The sequence below is a fragment of the Impatiens glandulifera genome, chromosome 4 (assembly GCF_907164915.1).
Source record: "Impatiens glandulifera chromosome 4, dImpGla2.1, whole genome shotgun sequence".
In the NCBI taxonomy this organism is placed as follows: domain Eukaryota; kingdom Viridiplantae; phylum Streptophyta; class Magnoliopsida; order Ericales; family Balsaminaceae; genus Impatiens; species Impatiens glandulifera.
In genome coordinates, this window is record NC_061865.1 from 9,432,343 (window position 1) to 9,446,326 (window position 13,984).

At 26.5% G+C, this 13,984-nt stretch overlaps 1 protein-coding gene across 1 annotated transcript; it reads right to left on the reverse strand.

The window, feature by feature from the left end:
- Positions 1-1,784: 1,784 nt before the first annotated feature.
- On the reverse strand, positions 1,785-2,327 carry LOC124934668. Its single transcript, XM_047475187.1, has one exon. It carries the CDS (start codon positions 2,325-2,327, stop codon positions 1,785-1,787), a length of 543 nt encoding a protein of 180 aa, XP_047331143.1.
- Between the last annotated feature and the right edge of the window lie 11,657 nt (positions 2,328-13,984).

A 13,984-nucleotide genomic window follows, 5' to 3' on the forward strand; every position in this document is an offset into this window, starting at 1 on the left:
TCAGAAAACAAAGTAATGTGATCATAGTTTGTGTATTGATTTGTGATGGTTGTGCCTTCTTTAGAAGGAAATATCTCTTCATAGAAAACAACATCTCTAGATGTAACTATTTCATCTAAATCAAAGTTATATAAAAGATAACCCTTTTTGTTTGAAGGGTATCCAATAAAAACACACTTAATCCCTCTATTTTCAAACTTTGATTTGTGTGGAAATGTATTAGCCATATAGCATAGACATCCAAAAAATTTCAACATAGTGTAATCAATTTCAGTTTCATGTAACACATAAAAAGGTGTTTTCCAATTCAATGTTGATGTGGGCATTCTATTTATCAAATAAGCAGTTGTTAAAAGTGAAAAGGGCCAAAACTTTATAAGCAAACCAGAATAACTCATTAATGATCTAGCTACTTCAAGAAGATGTCTATGTTTTCCTTCAACAACACTATTTTGTTGTGGTGTATAAGCACATGTTGTTTGATGAATTGTTCCCATTTGTTCAAAAAAAGTTTTGCATTTCAAATTTACAAACTCAGTTCCATTATCACTTTTAACTTTCTTAATGTTTTTGTTGTACTGATTTTTGACTAAAAAAAAGAAATTTTGAATTTTATTGAAAACAAGAGTTTTATCAGTTAGAAGAAAAATCCAAGTGCATCTTGAATAATCATCAACAATAGTTAACATATAAAGTGTTTTTGTGAAAGATTCCTTTTTGTGGGGACCTCAAAGATCTATATGAATTAAATCAAAAACATCTTTTATCATAGTTGTGCTAGTAGGGAAAGGTAAGTGATGAGATTTTGAAAGTAAACATGTCTCATAATGAGGAACTTTATTTGCAGAATTTGAACAAATGAAATTGAGTACTTTATTTGAAGAATGCCCACATCTTAGGTGCATCTTGTAACAATCATTAACAGAAAAGGAATTAAAAGTACTAAAACTATTTCTTTTACATCAAATTCATTTGTAGAATAACAAAAAAAATAGATTCTCAATCCTTTTTCCAAGTTCAAATGAGATGTTCTGATTATAAGGTCCTGTATCACACAACTATTTTCAGAAAGAATACAATTCATTTTCTCATCTCTAATTAGTTTAGCAAGAGATAATAAATTGTATTTAAAATCAGGTGAATATAGTACATCTTTTAAAGTAATTTTGTTATTTAATACCAAATTACCAATTTCATTTATAATCTTATTTGAACCATCTGCTAGATAAAGAATTTTTCCTTTTTCAGTTTGTTTAATTTCAGTTAGAAGGTTCCTATTGTTACATATATGACTACTTACCCCTGAATCAATTAACCATACATGCCTTTTGTTTTCAAGATCATTTAAACTCATGCTTAATTCATAAATAGTTGATATGAAAAACTTTGAGTTCGAAGACTTACCTGCAGCGAAGTCAAGATCAATGCAGCTTCCTTTTCCTTTAGATGTACTTGCTACTTTGTCATTTCCCTCCTTGACAGCCTTCATAAAGTTCTGGATTTCCTTGTATTGAGATTTTGAAATCTGTACTGAATCATTTTCTTCATCAAAATGTGTTGCATTAGCTGTATATGAACTTGCCTTCTTCCTTCTCTTGTTTGTCCACCATTCAGGGTAGCCCACGATCTTGTAGCATCCTTCCTTAAGGTGACCATTCATGTTGCAATGTGTACATATCTGCGTTTTATTTCTTTGCCTCACATATTCAGTTCGATTTCTTCTAGAATTGCTGTAGGAATTTTCTTTCACAAATATTACTGAGGTATATATGTCCTGCTCCATATTAATGTTTCTCTTTCTTCTCAACATTAAGAAACATTGTGAATGCCTTGTACACAGTTAGTTTTGATTCCATGGCCAATATTGAATCTATTAAATTCTCATAAGAATCATTTAAACCCATAAGGAAAAGGAGCATATTGCTCTTCTCATAATCCATTATAACTTCCTTTTCTAGTTTACAACCTACACAATCTTGTTGACTCCTATCACAAGTATATTTTCGGTGTGGCTGTAAATTTAACTGCTCATCCCAAAACAATCTAACTTTAGAATAGTAATCTTCAAGATCAATATTACCTTGTTTAGCTGTACAGATGTCCTTTTTTAACTTGTATTGAGTTGGCCAGTTATCTGTCTCATACCTAGACTTGATTTCATCCCATAACTCCTTTGATGTGGTTGCACTTTGGAAATGAATTCTTGCTTTCTTTTCAATTGTATGCATGATCCAAGATCTGACCATGGCATCAATCATTTTCCAAAGTATCACATCTTGTGGATCTTCAGGTTTAGTGCAAGACCCATCAACGAAGCCCATCTTCATCTTTGTCGTCAATGATAGTTCAACACTTGTGCTCCATTCAAAATAGTTTTCCCTTGATGTGTGTCTTTGTCCTCCTCTTCTGTGTCTTCAAGTAGATCGTCTCCTTCAAAGTCGAAGTGCTTTGATACCATATAGAGATCTGGTACTTTCATATAAGATCTCTTAGAAAAATGAATAGAATAGCTAAGAACTCAAGAACAAGAAGAAAAACTGACTTTGTATTATTGATGCTTAACAGCAAAACAAAGAGGTTACAAGGGTGATATACCCGATTGGCAAAGTTTGATATACAAATATCACTTTAGCCCTTAAACTATCTTGTAATGTTTAAAATCCACATCTAACTTATAATAATGAAATAATTAATTCTAAAACAAATATAACTATCTACAAAAATAGATAAGGATAATTAGTATTATTAAAATATGAAACTTACTACTAATATTTATCTCAATACGGAACTCCGTATTTGAGGAAGATTGATTTGAAATTCTATAAGGGTTATAGCTTGTTAAGGCGACTATTTACCAAGACAGAGATGGAGATTGAATACTTCTTTGGATGTTCCATGAAAGATGTTTATTACTTCTTGCAGCAGGATTGTAGTTATGAAACTTTTTAATCTATAATTCTTTACATTTTGTATATATTTTTTAAATATTAGTATTTGAACAGAATGTTTATAATCAAATAATTAAACAGAATCTAGAGTTAACTAAGAAAAATTTATAAAGCTTAAACATTAATCTTTCATAGCAGGATCCTCGAATCCAGGCTTTTAACAGGGTTTCATTTCTTCTTATCAATCTATTAATTGATTCATCGTTTCATTTGAAAAGATTGACCGACAACCCAATTATGACAAGAAAGATATTGAATCGGGAACGAGCAATCAGCTCTACCCGATGATGCCCGAGACTCCGATGGGAGTTTATTGATGGGCGATAACGAAGAGAGAAGTTAGATTTTATTTATTAATTTATTTTTATGTATTGAATGGAAAGAACTTGTGTATATTTGAAATGAAAAAAATAGATTAAAAATATAAATATAAAATAATTACGTGGATATGACACGTGTATAAAAATTTAACGTCGTTTGAACATTCCGTTAAGTTAAATAATTTTGACACTTTTTGTCAAGTTAATATATATAAATAGAATTTTACAACTTTATAAACAAATTTGACAATTGACACCTCCCTCCAACTTAATAAATAAAATTGACATTCTTCCCATTATTAAATACTTTATTAGAAAAGTTTATTTTAGCTTTCTAAAAAAGATTTTTTTTTAAAATGATAATGAAATCATTAAGCCCTTGAAAATTACAATTATATTACAAAGTTTCATCATCTTGTTTTGTTAATCTTCTTGTTCTTTTTCCTTAAATTATATTATAATGCTCTTTTATGTATAGATGTAATTGTTGTTTTCTTTGTTATTTTAATTTTTTAACATTTACCTCTTCATTATTTCTGAGTCATATTAAAGTCTAAGAATTCATGCAAGTTTACAAGATAAAATATCTTGTATCCAAATTGATAAATTTGTTTCAAAGCTATTTCCGTGTTATTTTAGTCCTTTTTAAATTTATGAGAGTATTGGAGAAATAACATATATGAAGAGCAAACAAATAAATCCGTTGTATTATTCTACTTTTATACCATTCAAATTAATGACTCATTTTTGTTACTCAACTAATATTATTCATTAACATGGATTGGGTAAGAGTTGAGAAAATCACACTAAATTTTGTTTATTTGACAAATTAAATTTATTCAACTATTTTTTATTTATTTAAAATGTTTTTATCTATTTGACTTTTAACATATTTTTGAATAATTTAATATATTTTTTATCCATGGACTTGATTAACACATGATGGGTTTAATATGGTTTTGATTTGTTCAATACTGAACCCATTCACACATATTTAACTTAATTTACATTTATTTTTTTCATTTAATAAATTTTTGACATACATAACATAGGTGTAAGCAAAATCGACCAAGTCGTTTAAATCGAACCGAATGACTTACAATTTATCAAATGGTCAACTCAACAGTTTAGTGGCGGTCAAACGACCATAAGTTAAAATAAAAAATTATATAAAAAATTTAGTTAAAACATATAATTAATACCAAAATGTTTATTGTAAATCAAGTTTTTAACCATTGAACTATAAGTTTTTTTTCTTCAAAACTAATATACATGGTGGATATAATTTTTTTCAAAAAAAAATTAAGTATAATTTTATTATTTAGTAATATTTTTTTACGAACGAAACCCATTAAACCAAACTAACCATAAACTGAAATCCACGTGAAAATAAATTAAAAATATAGTTAAAGAATAAATTTTAAAAAATTATAATTTAAAAATAATAAATTATAAGTATAGATGAATCAAAATATATAAAAAACATTTTATCGACCAAAATAAATTTTTAAAATTTTTAAATTTATTTGTATAATCCAGCTAAATAGAACTCAATCTAAAATATCTTGTAAATGTATCTTCAAATAAGAGAAATGGAAACTTTTGAAGATCTTTTTGATTTTTCAATAACCTTATTTAAAATTCAACTTTTTAAATTAATTTATTTTTAAAACTAACCTACTTTTTATTCAAATTTAATTTTCTTTTTATATTTAACAATTATAAATTATTATTAAATTTAATTATTTACATTATATATATATATATTTAAAATTTAATTTTTATAATTATTTATATTTTAATATGTAAATAAAAATAAAAATATAAATTATTAAGTGAATATTTATTATATTATTCATTTTTTTTATACGTTTATTCCATAAAGTATTATTATGACGATATGAAAAATTTCTTTCAAAATCGGTGAAAATAGTTGTAGACACCTAAATTTTACCCTACTTAATTTAAATAAATAAAAATAAATTAATAATAATTCTAAACTATTTTTTTAGAAATATAAAAAAAAAAATCCAAACAAGACTTACAAAATCTTAAATCAAAGTGGCCTTAGCTTTTGGATCAGCCCAAACTGAGCCCAGCCTCAATAGCAGGCCAAACCCAACACCAAGAAAGCCCAATGCCTATAAAAAACAGACATATAGATATGAATGAAATAAACAAAAAAAGGTGAAAGACCTCTTTAAGCAAATGTAAACAATTGAGAGACCTCCCCTCATTTCAAAAAATAAAAAAATAATAATAAAAAAAATAATAAATTTATGTTTTGATTTATTTTTTCAAAAAGTAGATATGTGTAACTTGTATTCCGTTTTTTAATCTTTTCTAAGCTAATACTAAAATATAGTTTCTTATACAGCAATTATCTTGTTCGATTATGTGTTACATTGATAGTTTCTTTAAAAAAGCGAAACAGTGGATGAAAGACAATATCTTTTCTGTCACTGTTTTAAGATTTCAATATATATTCTTCCATTACTAAATACATTTAAGTCTATGTATTAGGTTTATTAACTGTTGATCTTGAAAAGAAAAAAAATGGAATCTCTTATATCTAATGTAACGGAGGTTATGCAATCCGATGATTTCATCCGCCATAGATACAAATCTGACCAACAATCAAACGACCCCGTTAAGACATGTAAGTGGGTCGGTTCAGTCGGTTTATAAACCAAACTGCACAAGCAAACCGTTAGGGGTTGGTTTGTCTAAATCACAAATCATCGGTTTTAGTTTATTGATTGGTTTAGTTTAATTGGTTTGATCATCGATTCAGTCAGTTTATTCGGTTTGGTCAGTTTTAAAAATTTGTTTTAAAAATAAAAAAGAGATAAAGTTAGTAAAACAACTAAAATCATTTGTCAAAAACTGTTTTATCAACAATTAAACATGACTTAATTCTACAAAAGCATGATAAACTATCAATTATTCATACACATATAGTCAACATTCAAGAGATGGTTTCCCAAAGAACCTTGTTTGGAATTCACTCTCCCAAACTAACCTAATTTATTCATTCATTTCTAAACTAACATAATTTACTATTTAAACTTTTTTTTTACATTCCAAATTTATTAACTTATATATATATATATATATATATTTAAATTATTATTTATATTTTGATATTTATTTTAAATTATTATTTTTATAAATTTGATTATTTATATTTTAATATATAATTTAAATTATTTTTTTATAAATTTAATTATTTATATTTTAATATATATATATATATATATATATATTTACATTTCAATTCTCATTTATAGTGTAATAAATATTTTCTTTAACATTCTAATAAATAATTGATAAATACTAATAAATTTAAAATATTTTAATCATAATAATATAATAATTAAATATTCTTAAAAATCATTACAATCATCATTTATCTAAATTATTGACGATTTTGCTCAGGACAACGTTGACTACGCCTCGTATAACCTTCTTGACCACACCTCCCACAAATGAAGGTTCTTCGTGGGTTATTCATTTCGGTTCAAATACGCTGACTTTGACCTCGTTGGTTTTTCTTCTTTCTCAAATTTTCATTGAGAACAAGATTACCATATTTCTCCCAATTATGTGTTATTGGAAACGTCCAATATGATTCATTAGGTATGGGGTGAAAATCATACTGCCACATCTTAGAAAGTGTTGTTAGATTGTGATATGTATCGATGTATTTAACCCAATCGAGATTGCACACTATACAACCAGCAACTATATGTGAACATGAAGAGTGATATCGGCACCATTTTCCACAAGAACAAAAACCTTTATATAGGTGAACAGTATATTTCTTGCCACCTTTCCAAAAACCACTATTCGTTCTGTAACGTGCAATAGTCACCTCAAAGATTCCACTTTGCTCATTGTATGGAATAACTGTGTATGCTGATGCCTTGCTTTCGATATTTTCAAATAATTTTCTTGACATATTGCAATAAGTATACCCATTTTGAAGATCATTCAAAGTTTGAGTACGCCTTTCTGCAACAAGTTTTACAGAACGATAATATATATATTCCACCATTAACGTGATCGAAAGAAAACAAGCAGACCTTAAGATACCATTGAAACTTTTGACCATATTTGTTGTTGCTTGACCGTAACGATATCCTCCATCGTGAGACATAGTCCACATCTCTAATGGAATATTTCGTAACCAATTTTCAGCATCGGGATTAAGCTTTTTGATTTGTCTTATCGCATCTTCGATTTTTCTCACTTGACTATTATTTCCGGCCACCCAACATAACATCTTCAAATGTGATCCAGGATAAGCTGAACTAAAATTACTACGGACATGGTAGAGACAAAAACGATGTATACCCATGTCTCCAATGAAGCCATTTTTTTCTTTCTTCATTGCTTCAATGATTCCAGTATGACGGTCTAAAATTATGCACACTCCCGTTCTACTTCGACATATAAATCTACGAAGGCGACGTAGAAACCATGATCAGTTGGCAGTTGTTTCTTCATTGACTATAGCATAAGCAAGTGGGTATTAATGGTTATTAGAATCAGATCTCATTGCAATTAATAATTTCCCGTTATACCTTCCTTTCAAGAACGTACCATCAATACTGATAACTGGCCGAGCATGTTGCCACCCATCAGTTATCGGTTTGAATGCCCACCATACACGCTTAAACACCGACGTGTGGAGTTTTGTAACATCGACCACAACTTCAATCGAAGCACTCGTGCCTGAATTAAAATGCATCAAAGCACTTAAAAATTTATAAAGTTTAGAATAAGAGATCGTCCAATCACCATACACATCTGATATTGCCTTTTGTTTTGTCAATCAAGCCTTCTTGTAGCTAACATGATATTTATACATTGCCAGTATTTGATTCCTTATGTTATTCACTTTCAAGTATGAACCCTCCATTATCTAAATATATAAATTTAAAATAATAAATAAAAACTTAGAAATATGTAAAAGATCAACAATATTAAATACCAAAAATATTCTTACTTGTTGTTTTATAACACTTCCAATCAGTTTTGAACTAAGTTTCTTGTGGTCTCTTTGGATTGTTCTCAAAAGGCAGTTATGTTGAGCAGGAAGTTTAGTGATTTAAAAGTATCCAGATCGCTTACTTTTTATAGCTCGAATTTTCCACGGATATGTAACTATAGTACATTTTGTCTTATAAAGCACCGTAGTGCTCTTTAAAACATGATAATTTCTTGATTCTCTTATGTGGCTTGATTTTATTGCATCTATTGCAGTTTGTTTATCTACAAAATATTGACCTTCAAAAAAATCATTGTTAAACGAATTAAAATTAGAAAAATGACCTGAATTATTCATGGCAACGTTGTTGAGGATCTCCTCTGTTGTAAGAACCAATTTCCAAACTAACCTTGTTTGACGTTCAACTTCCCAAACTAACATACTTTACTATTCAAAATCAGTTGTCATATTTTAATTTTATTTATTTATTTTTATTATATTTAAACTTATTATTAAATATATATATTTAAATTAATCATTTTTATTAAAATATTAATTTTTTTTTGTAAATTAGATTATTTATATTTTGATGTATATATTTACATTATTATTTATATTTTAAATTATTATTTTAATAAATTTTATAATATTAATTTTAATATATACATTTACATTTCAATTATTATCTATATAATATAATAAATATTCATTCTACTATCCTCATAAATAATTGATAAATATTAATATATTTTAACCATAACCATATATAATAATTTATAAAAATAATTACTATCATTCTTCTCTAAATTATTGACAATTTTACTTAATACATATTTGTCTACGTATAACATTTTTGGCAACACCTCCCACAAATTATGTTTTTTCGTTAGTCATCTCAATTCGAATACACTGACTTTGACTTCGATAGTTTTTCTTTTTCTTAAAATTTCATTGGGAATAAAATTATAATATTTCTTCCAACGGAGAACGTCCAATAGTTCTCCAATATTGATTTTTTTTAAACATATCTGAAATCGTTAACACTATATTTTATGTTAAGGTTTATTAGTTGATAAACATTTTTAATTTATGTTTTTATTATTGTTTCTCAAATACTTAATCTTGTTATTTTCCTATTTATTTGGTGACATTTTGGACCATCTTGTTTTTTTTATAATGTTTTTGTCATTATATTTAAACAATTCTTTTTTATATAAAATAGGATTAAACTTTTTTAAATAAAAATAAAAAGTTATATAAAATAATAATTAAAAGTAAATATATATTAAAATATAAATAATCAAATTTATAAAATTAATAATTTAAAATATTAATTTTAATATATATATATTAAAATATAAATAATTGAATTTATAAAAATAATAATTTAAATATTTTAATAAAATAATAATTTAGATATATATAATAATAAGTTTAAATATAAATAAATTAAAAAAATAAAAATAAATAAGAAAACTGAATTTAAATACTAATGTAGGTTAGTCTAGGAATGAACGAACAAAGTAGGTTAGTTTGGGAAGTTAAACGAGAAACAAGGTTAGTTAGGGAATTGGTTCTTCCAAATAACCTTTGGAAGAACCAAGATGTAAACCTACAATAAGAAATCATCCTGCAATTAGAACTTAGAAGTCCCAAATATATAGTTAATCTAAGTAAAAACTTCAAAAATACATTACTATTTCTAAACTTATTAGAAAAATTCTTGTGCGCGATACAAACAGATAAAAATATAAATAAAATAAATTTAATAATAATATGTATTTAATGTTTAAATTCTTAATAAATCACAATATATTAAAATAAAAAATAGAACACTCTCATTCCATATTTTATTCACTTCGGTAAAGCAACTTATCTTCTTACATATCTCATCACATATTTTTTCTGAATGAACATCTCATCTTGTGACCTTACACTTTCACTTTGGTCAATCAAATATTTGATTCATATTTTTTAACATTTAACATCATGACCTCACACTTTGGTCAATCAAATATTTTATTCATATTTTTTAACCACTTTCAATTGATATCGATCTATTATCCATCGATAAACCACATCTCAATCACATCTATATATATATAATGATGCTTAATTTTTAAAGTGTCCGGATTGCCGGGTCGAGAGCTGTCGTTAATTTGGATACTTGGGTCGGATTGTGGGTTGACCCGTTTTTAAATTTAAAACGGTTAAAAATAAAATTAAAAATGCTAGAGGTATGTTTCGAACTTGCAACCTAACAAAACAAGTACAACTCTTTAACCAACTAGGCTACAAAGACTTTATATTTTAAATTCAACACCAAATTTGATAAACGCGGGACGTTTTAATATTAATATAAGTTCAACTTTTTAACTAACTAATATATAATGATGTTGAGTAAATGAATACTTGTGTCGGATTGTGGATTGACTCACCCATAAACTTAAAACGGTTAAAAATAAAATAAAAAATGTTATCCGTAATTTTTTTCACAGTTTTTATATTATTTCTCGTGCAAATGCACGGGCTAAATGCTAGTTTGGTTAAAGTTGTACTTGTTTTATTATGTTGAAAATTAAAAACATACATATATATAAAGTTGTACTTGTTTTTTAATTTTATTATTAACGGGCTTAAATTTACAATCCGATCCAAGTATCAATTTACTCTCACATATATATCTAAATAACCACAGCTCTCGACCAGGTAATCCGGATACTTTGAAATTAAGCATCATTATATATATATATTAGTTATTTAAAAAAATTGAACTTATATTGTTAAAATCTCGGATAAAAATAAAATAAAAAATGTTATAATGTATGTTTCGAACTTGCAACCTAACAAAATCAAGTACAACCATTTAACCAATTAGGATAATAAGACTTTATAATTTAAATTCAAGGCCAAATTTAATAAACGTGGATTATTCTTAAAATTATAAGTTTAACTTTTTAATTAACTAATTTATATATATAATAATGCTTAATTTGTTTTAAACTAACTAATTTATAATATTTTTTTGTCGGTTAACTAATTGGTAAGTCTTGTTCATACCTTTTTTCATTTATTATAAAAAAAATTATGTTTATATCATCGCCGACATAACCATAAAAAATATCAGATCGTTAATGAATAAATATAGAAAAATATTATTATATATATATTGATAAATTAGTTAATGGCAAGTCACTAAGAAAGAACCAAATAAGTTTAAGAGCATAAAGATGTAACCTCAATGATAATTTTCACAATCTTCATAAAAATGAGGATGATTTTTAATTTCTATCAAAACAGGGTTGGATTGATGATAGAATTTTTAAAAAAAAATTAGGAATAGAAAAAGGTGCAACATTAAGGAGAGAAAAATGCAACCACAAAGTGTAGAATATATAAATCGTTTAGAGACAAGACCGTGTGCACTTTGCATACAATTGAAAGACAAAAAGTAGATTTATGATTGCAAAATTAGGTGTAACTCAACTTTTAAGATATTAAGTTGTGCACTCAAGTTCAAATAAGTTGTTAAGTTGTTTAAAGAAGCTCCATATGTACACAGTTTGCAAATTGCACATATCTTGCCCTAAACAATTTACATATTCTACACTTACTTTGTCGCCGCCTTTTTTTAATCCATGAACCGAACACCAACCTATTGAACCAATAAATCAACCAAACTCAAATAAAACTTATTGAACTGACCCATAACCGAATAAAATATATTGAATCGACTAATGAAATGAAAGAGAATAAAACATAATGAATTGACCAATCAATCAGAACCAACAATTTAAAATTTGATTGTACATTTTGATATACAAAAGAACTATGGTAAAATTCTTGTCAACTATATATACTCCCTTCCTAATTATTGGTAATTTCTCATTCCTCCCGAACAAACTTTAATTAGAGTTGATTGAGACACTATTTACAATTAAAGCAACAAATGGGTCGAGTTTAGCTCAAACTAAGCTCAAATCGATTTAGTATTTATTAGCTCGACTCGAACGAGTTTATAAATTTAAAATCGAGCTCGACTATTTACCTATAAGTTCGGCTCGATTCAAAAAGTTAAACTAAAATTAAATTTTCAAACTCAAGCTTGAATTTAAAGTAAATTTTATTTTCGAAAATATCAAACTTCCATAACTATAACATTTAAAAAATGATATTTCAAAATAAAAATATGAAATAATTCTAACTATTCAAAATTCTAAAACATGATAGTCCAAAAATATTAAATCACCGTTACTAATCAAAATTCTAAATATAAAATTCCAAAATCACATACCAAATTACATAAATTGTTTGAACATTTAATATAACTCATATTATTCAATCATAGCACACGTACAAGTAGAGTTGCATATGAGTGAAGTCGCTCGGTCAAAACTCGACTTGAGTTTGACTTTGATCAAGTTCGAGCCGAGCTCATATAATATTTGATCGATGACTTGTCGAGTTTTTCGAGTCTGGTAATATATTTATTTTAATATTAGAACTTAGATAAAATATTTGTCTTCCCTCAATTTCTCATTAAAACCCATATAGAAGCCACGATTCATATTATTATATTCTATTGCTTTAAAAGTTAAAAAAACATAACCTTAATTTATAATGCATCATCATGTCCCTAACTGATTCTTCATTTTCACTATTTATTTCACTCATTTATAATAGGTTGATTTATTTTTTCATATTATTTTACTTACACAATTCCTCACTCATTCACAAAATGTATCTATTACTTTGTTTTTAAATAACTCTGAATTATTTTTGTTTTAAAAAAAATTGGCGACAAAGAAGGAAGAACTCTGTTATCGGTTAACTAATCGGTAAGTCTTCTTCATGTTTTTTCATTTATTATGGAAAAATTATTCAATTAAAAGGTTGATGATTCTCATTTCTCACCAATAATTTATGGATGGCTAATGAATAAATATAGAAAATCATTATTATATATATTGATAAAATAGTTAATGGTAAGTCACTAAGATAGAACCAAATAAGTTTATAACCTCAATGATGATTTTCACAATCTTTATAAACTTAAAAGATGATTTTCAATTTCTATCAAAATAGAGTTGGATTGATGCTAGAATTTTTTTTTTTTTTAAAAAAAGTGTAATTAGGGATAGAAAAAGAATGCAATATTAAGGATAGAAAAAGGCAGCGATAAAGTGTAGAATATGTAAATCGTTTAGAGACAAGACTTGTGCAATTTGTAGACTTTGTACAACAATTACAGGACAAAAAGTTAATTCGTGATTGCAAAATTAGATGGAACTCAACTCTTTGAGATGTTAAGTTGTGCACTCAAGTAGTTCAAAAGGAGTTGTTAAGTTGTTTAAGAAGCTCCATATATGTACACAGTTTGCAAATTGCAAATATCTTGCCCTAAATATTCTACACTAAGAAGCTCCATATATGTACACAGTTTGCAAATTGCACATATCTTGCCCTAAATATTCTACACTGTCATTGCCTTTTTTTATACATAATATTGTAGCCCTTTTTCTATCCCTAATATTACACATTTTATTTTTTCTATCATCAATCCAACCCTATTTTGATAGAAATTAAAAATCATCTTCAAGTTTATAAAAATAATGAAAATTATCTTTGGTTATATTTTTGGCATTTGCAGCCCTATTTGCAATAAAAATAACAAAACTCAAGGGGCTGTCTAATTAATCTTAAAATTAAGGCATTCCTAGAAA

Bases quoted from the DNA above. Each gene is read 5' to 3' on its own strand.
- LOC124934668 (XM_047475187.1), bottom strand. From the start codon at position 2,327: ATGAAGATGGGCTTCGTTGATGGGTCTTGCACTAAACCTGAAGATCCA.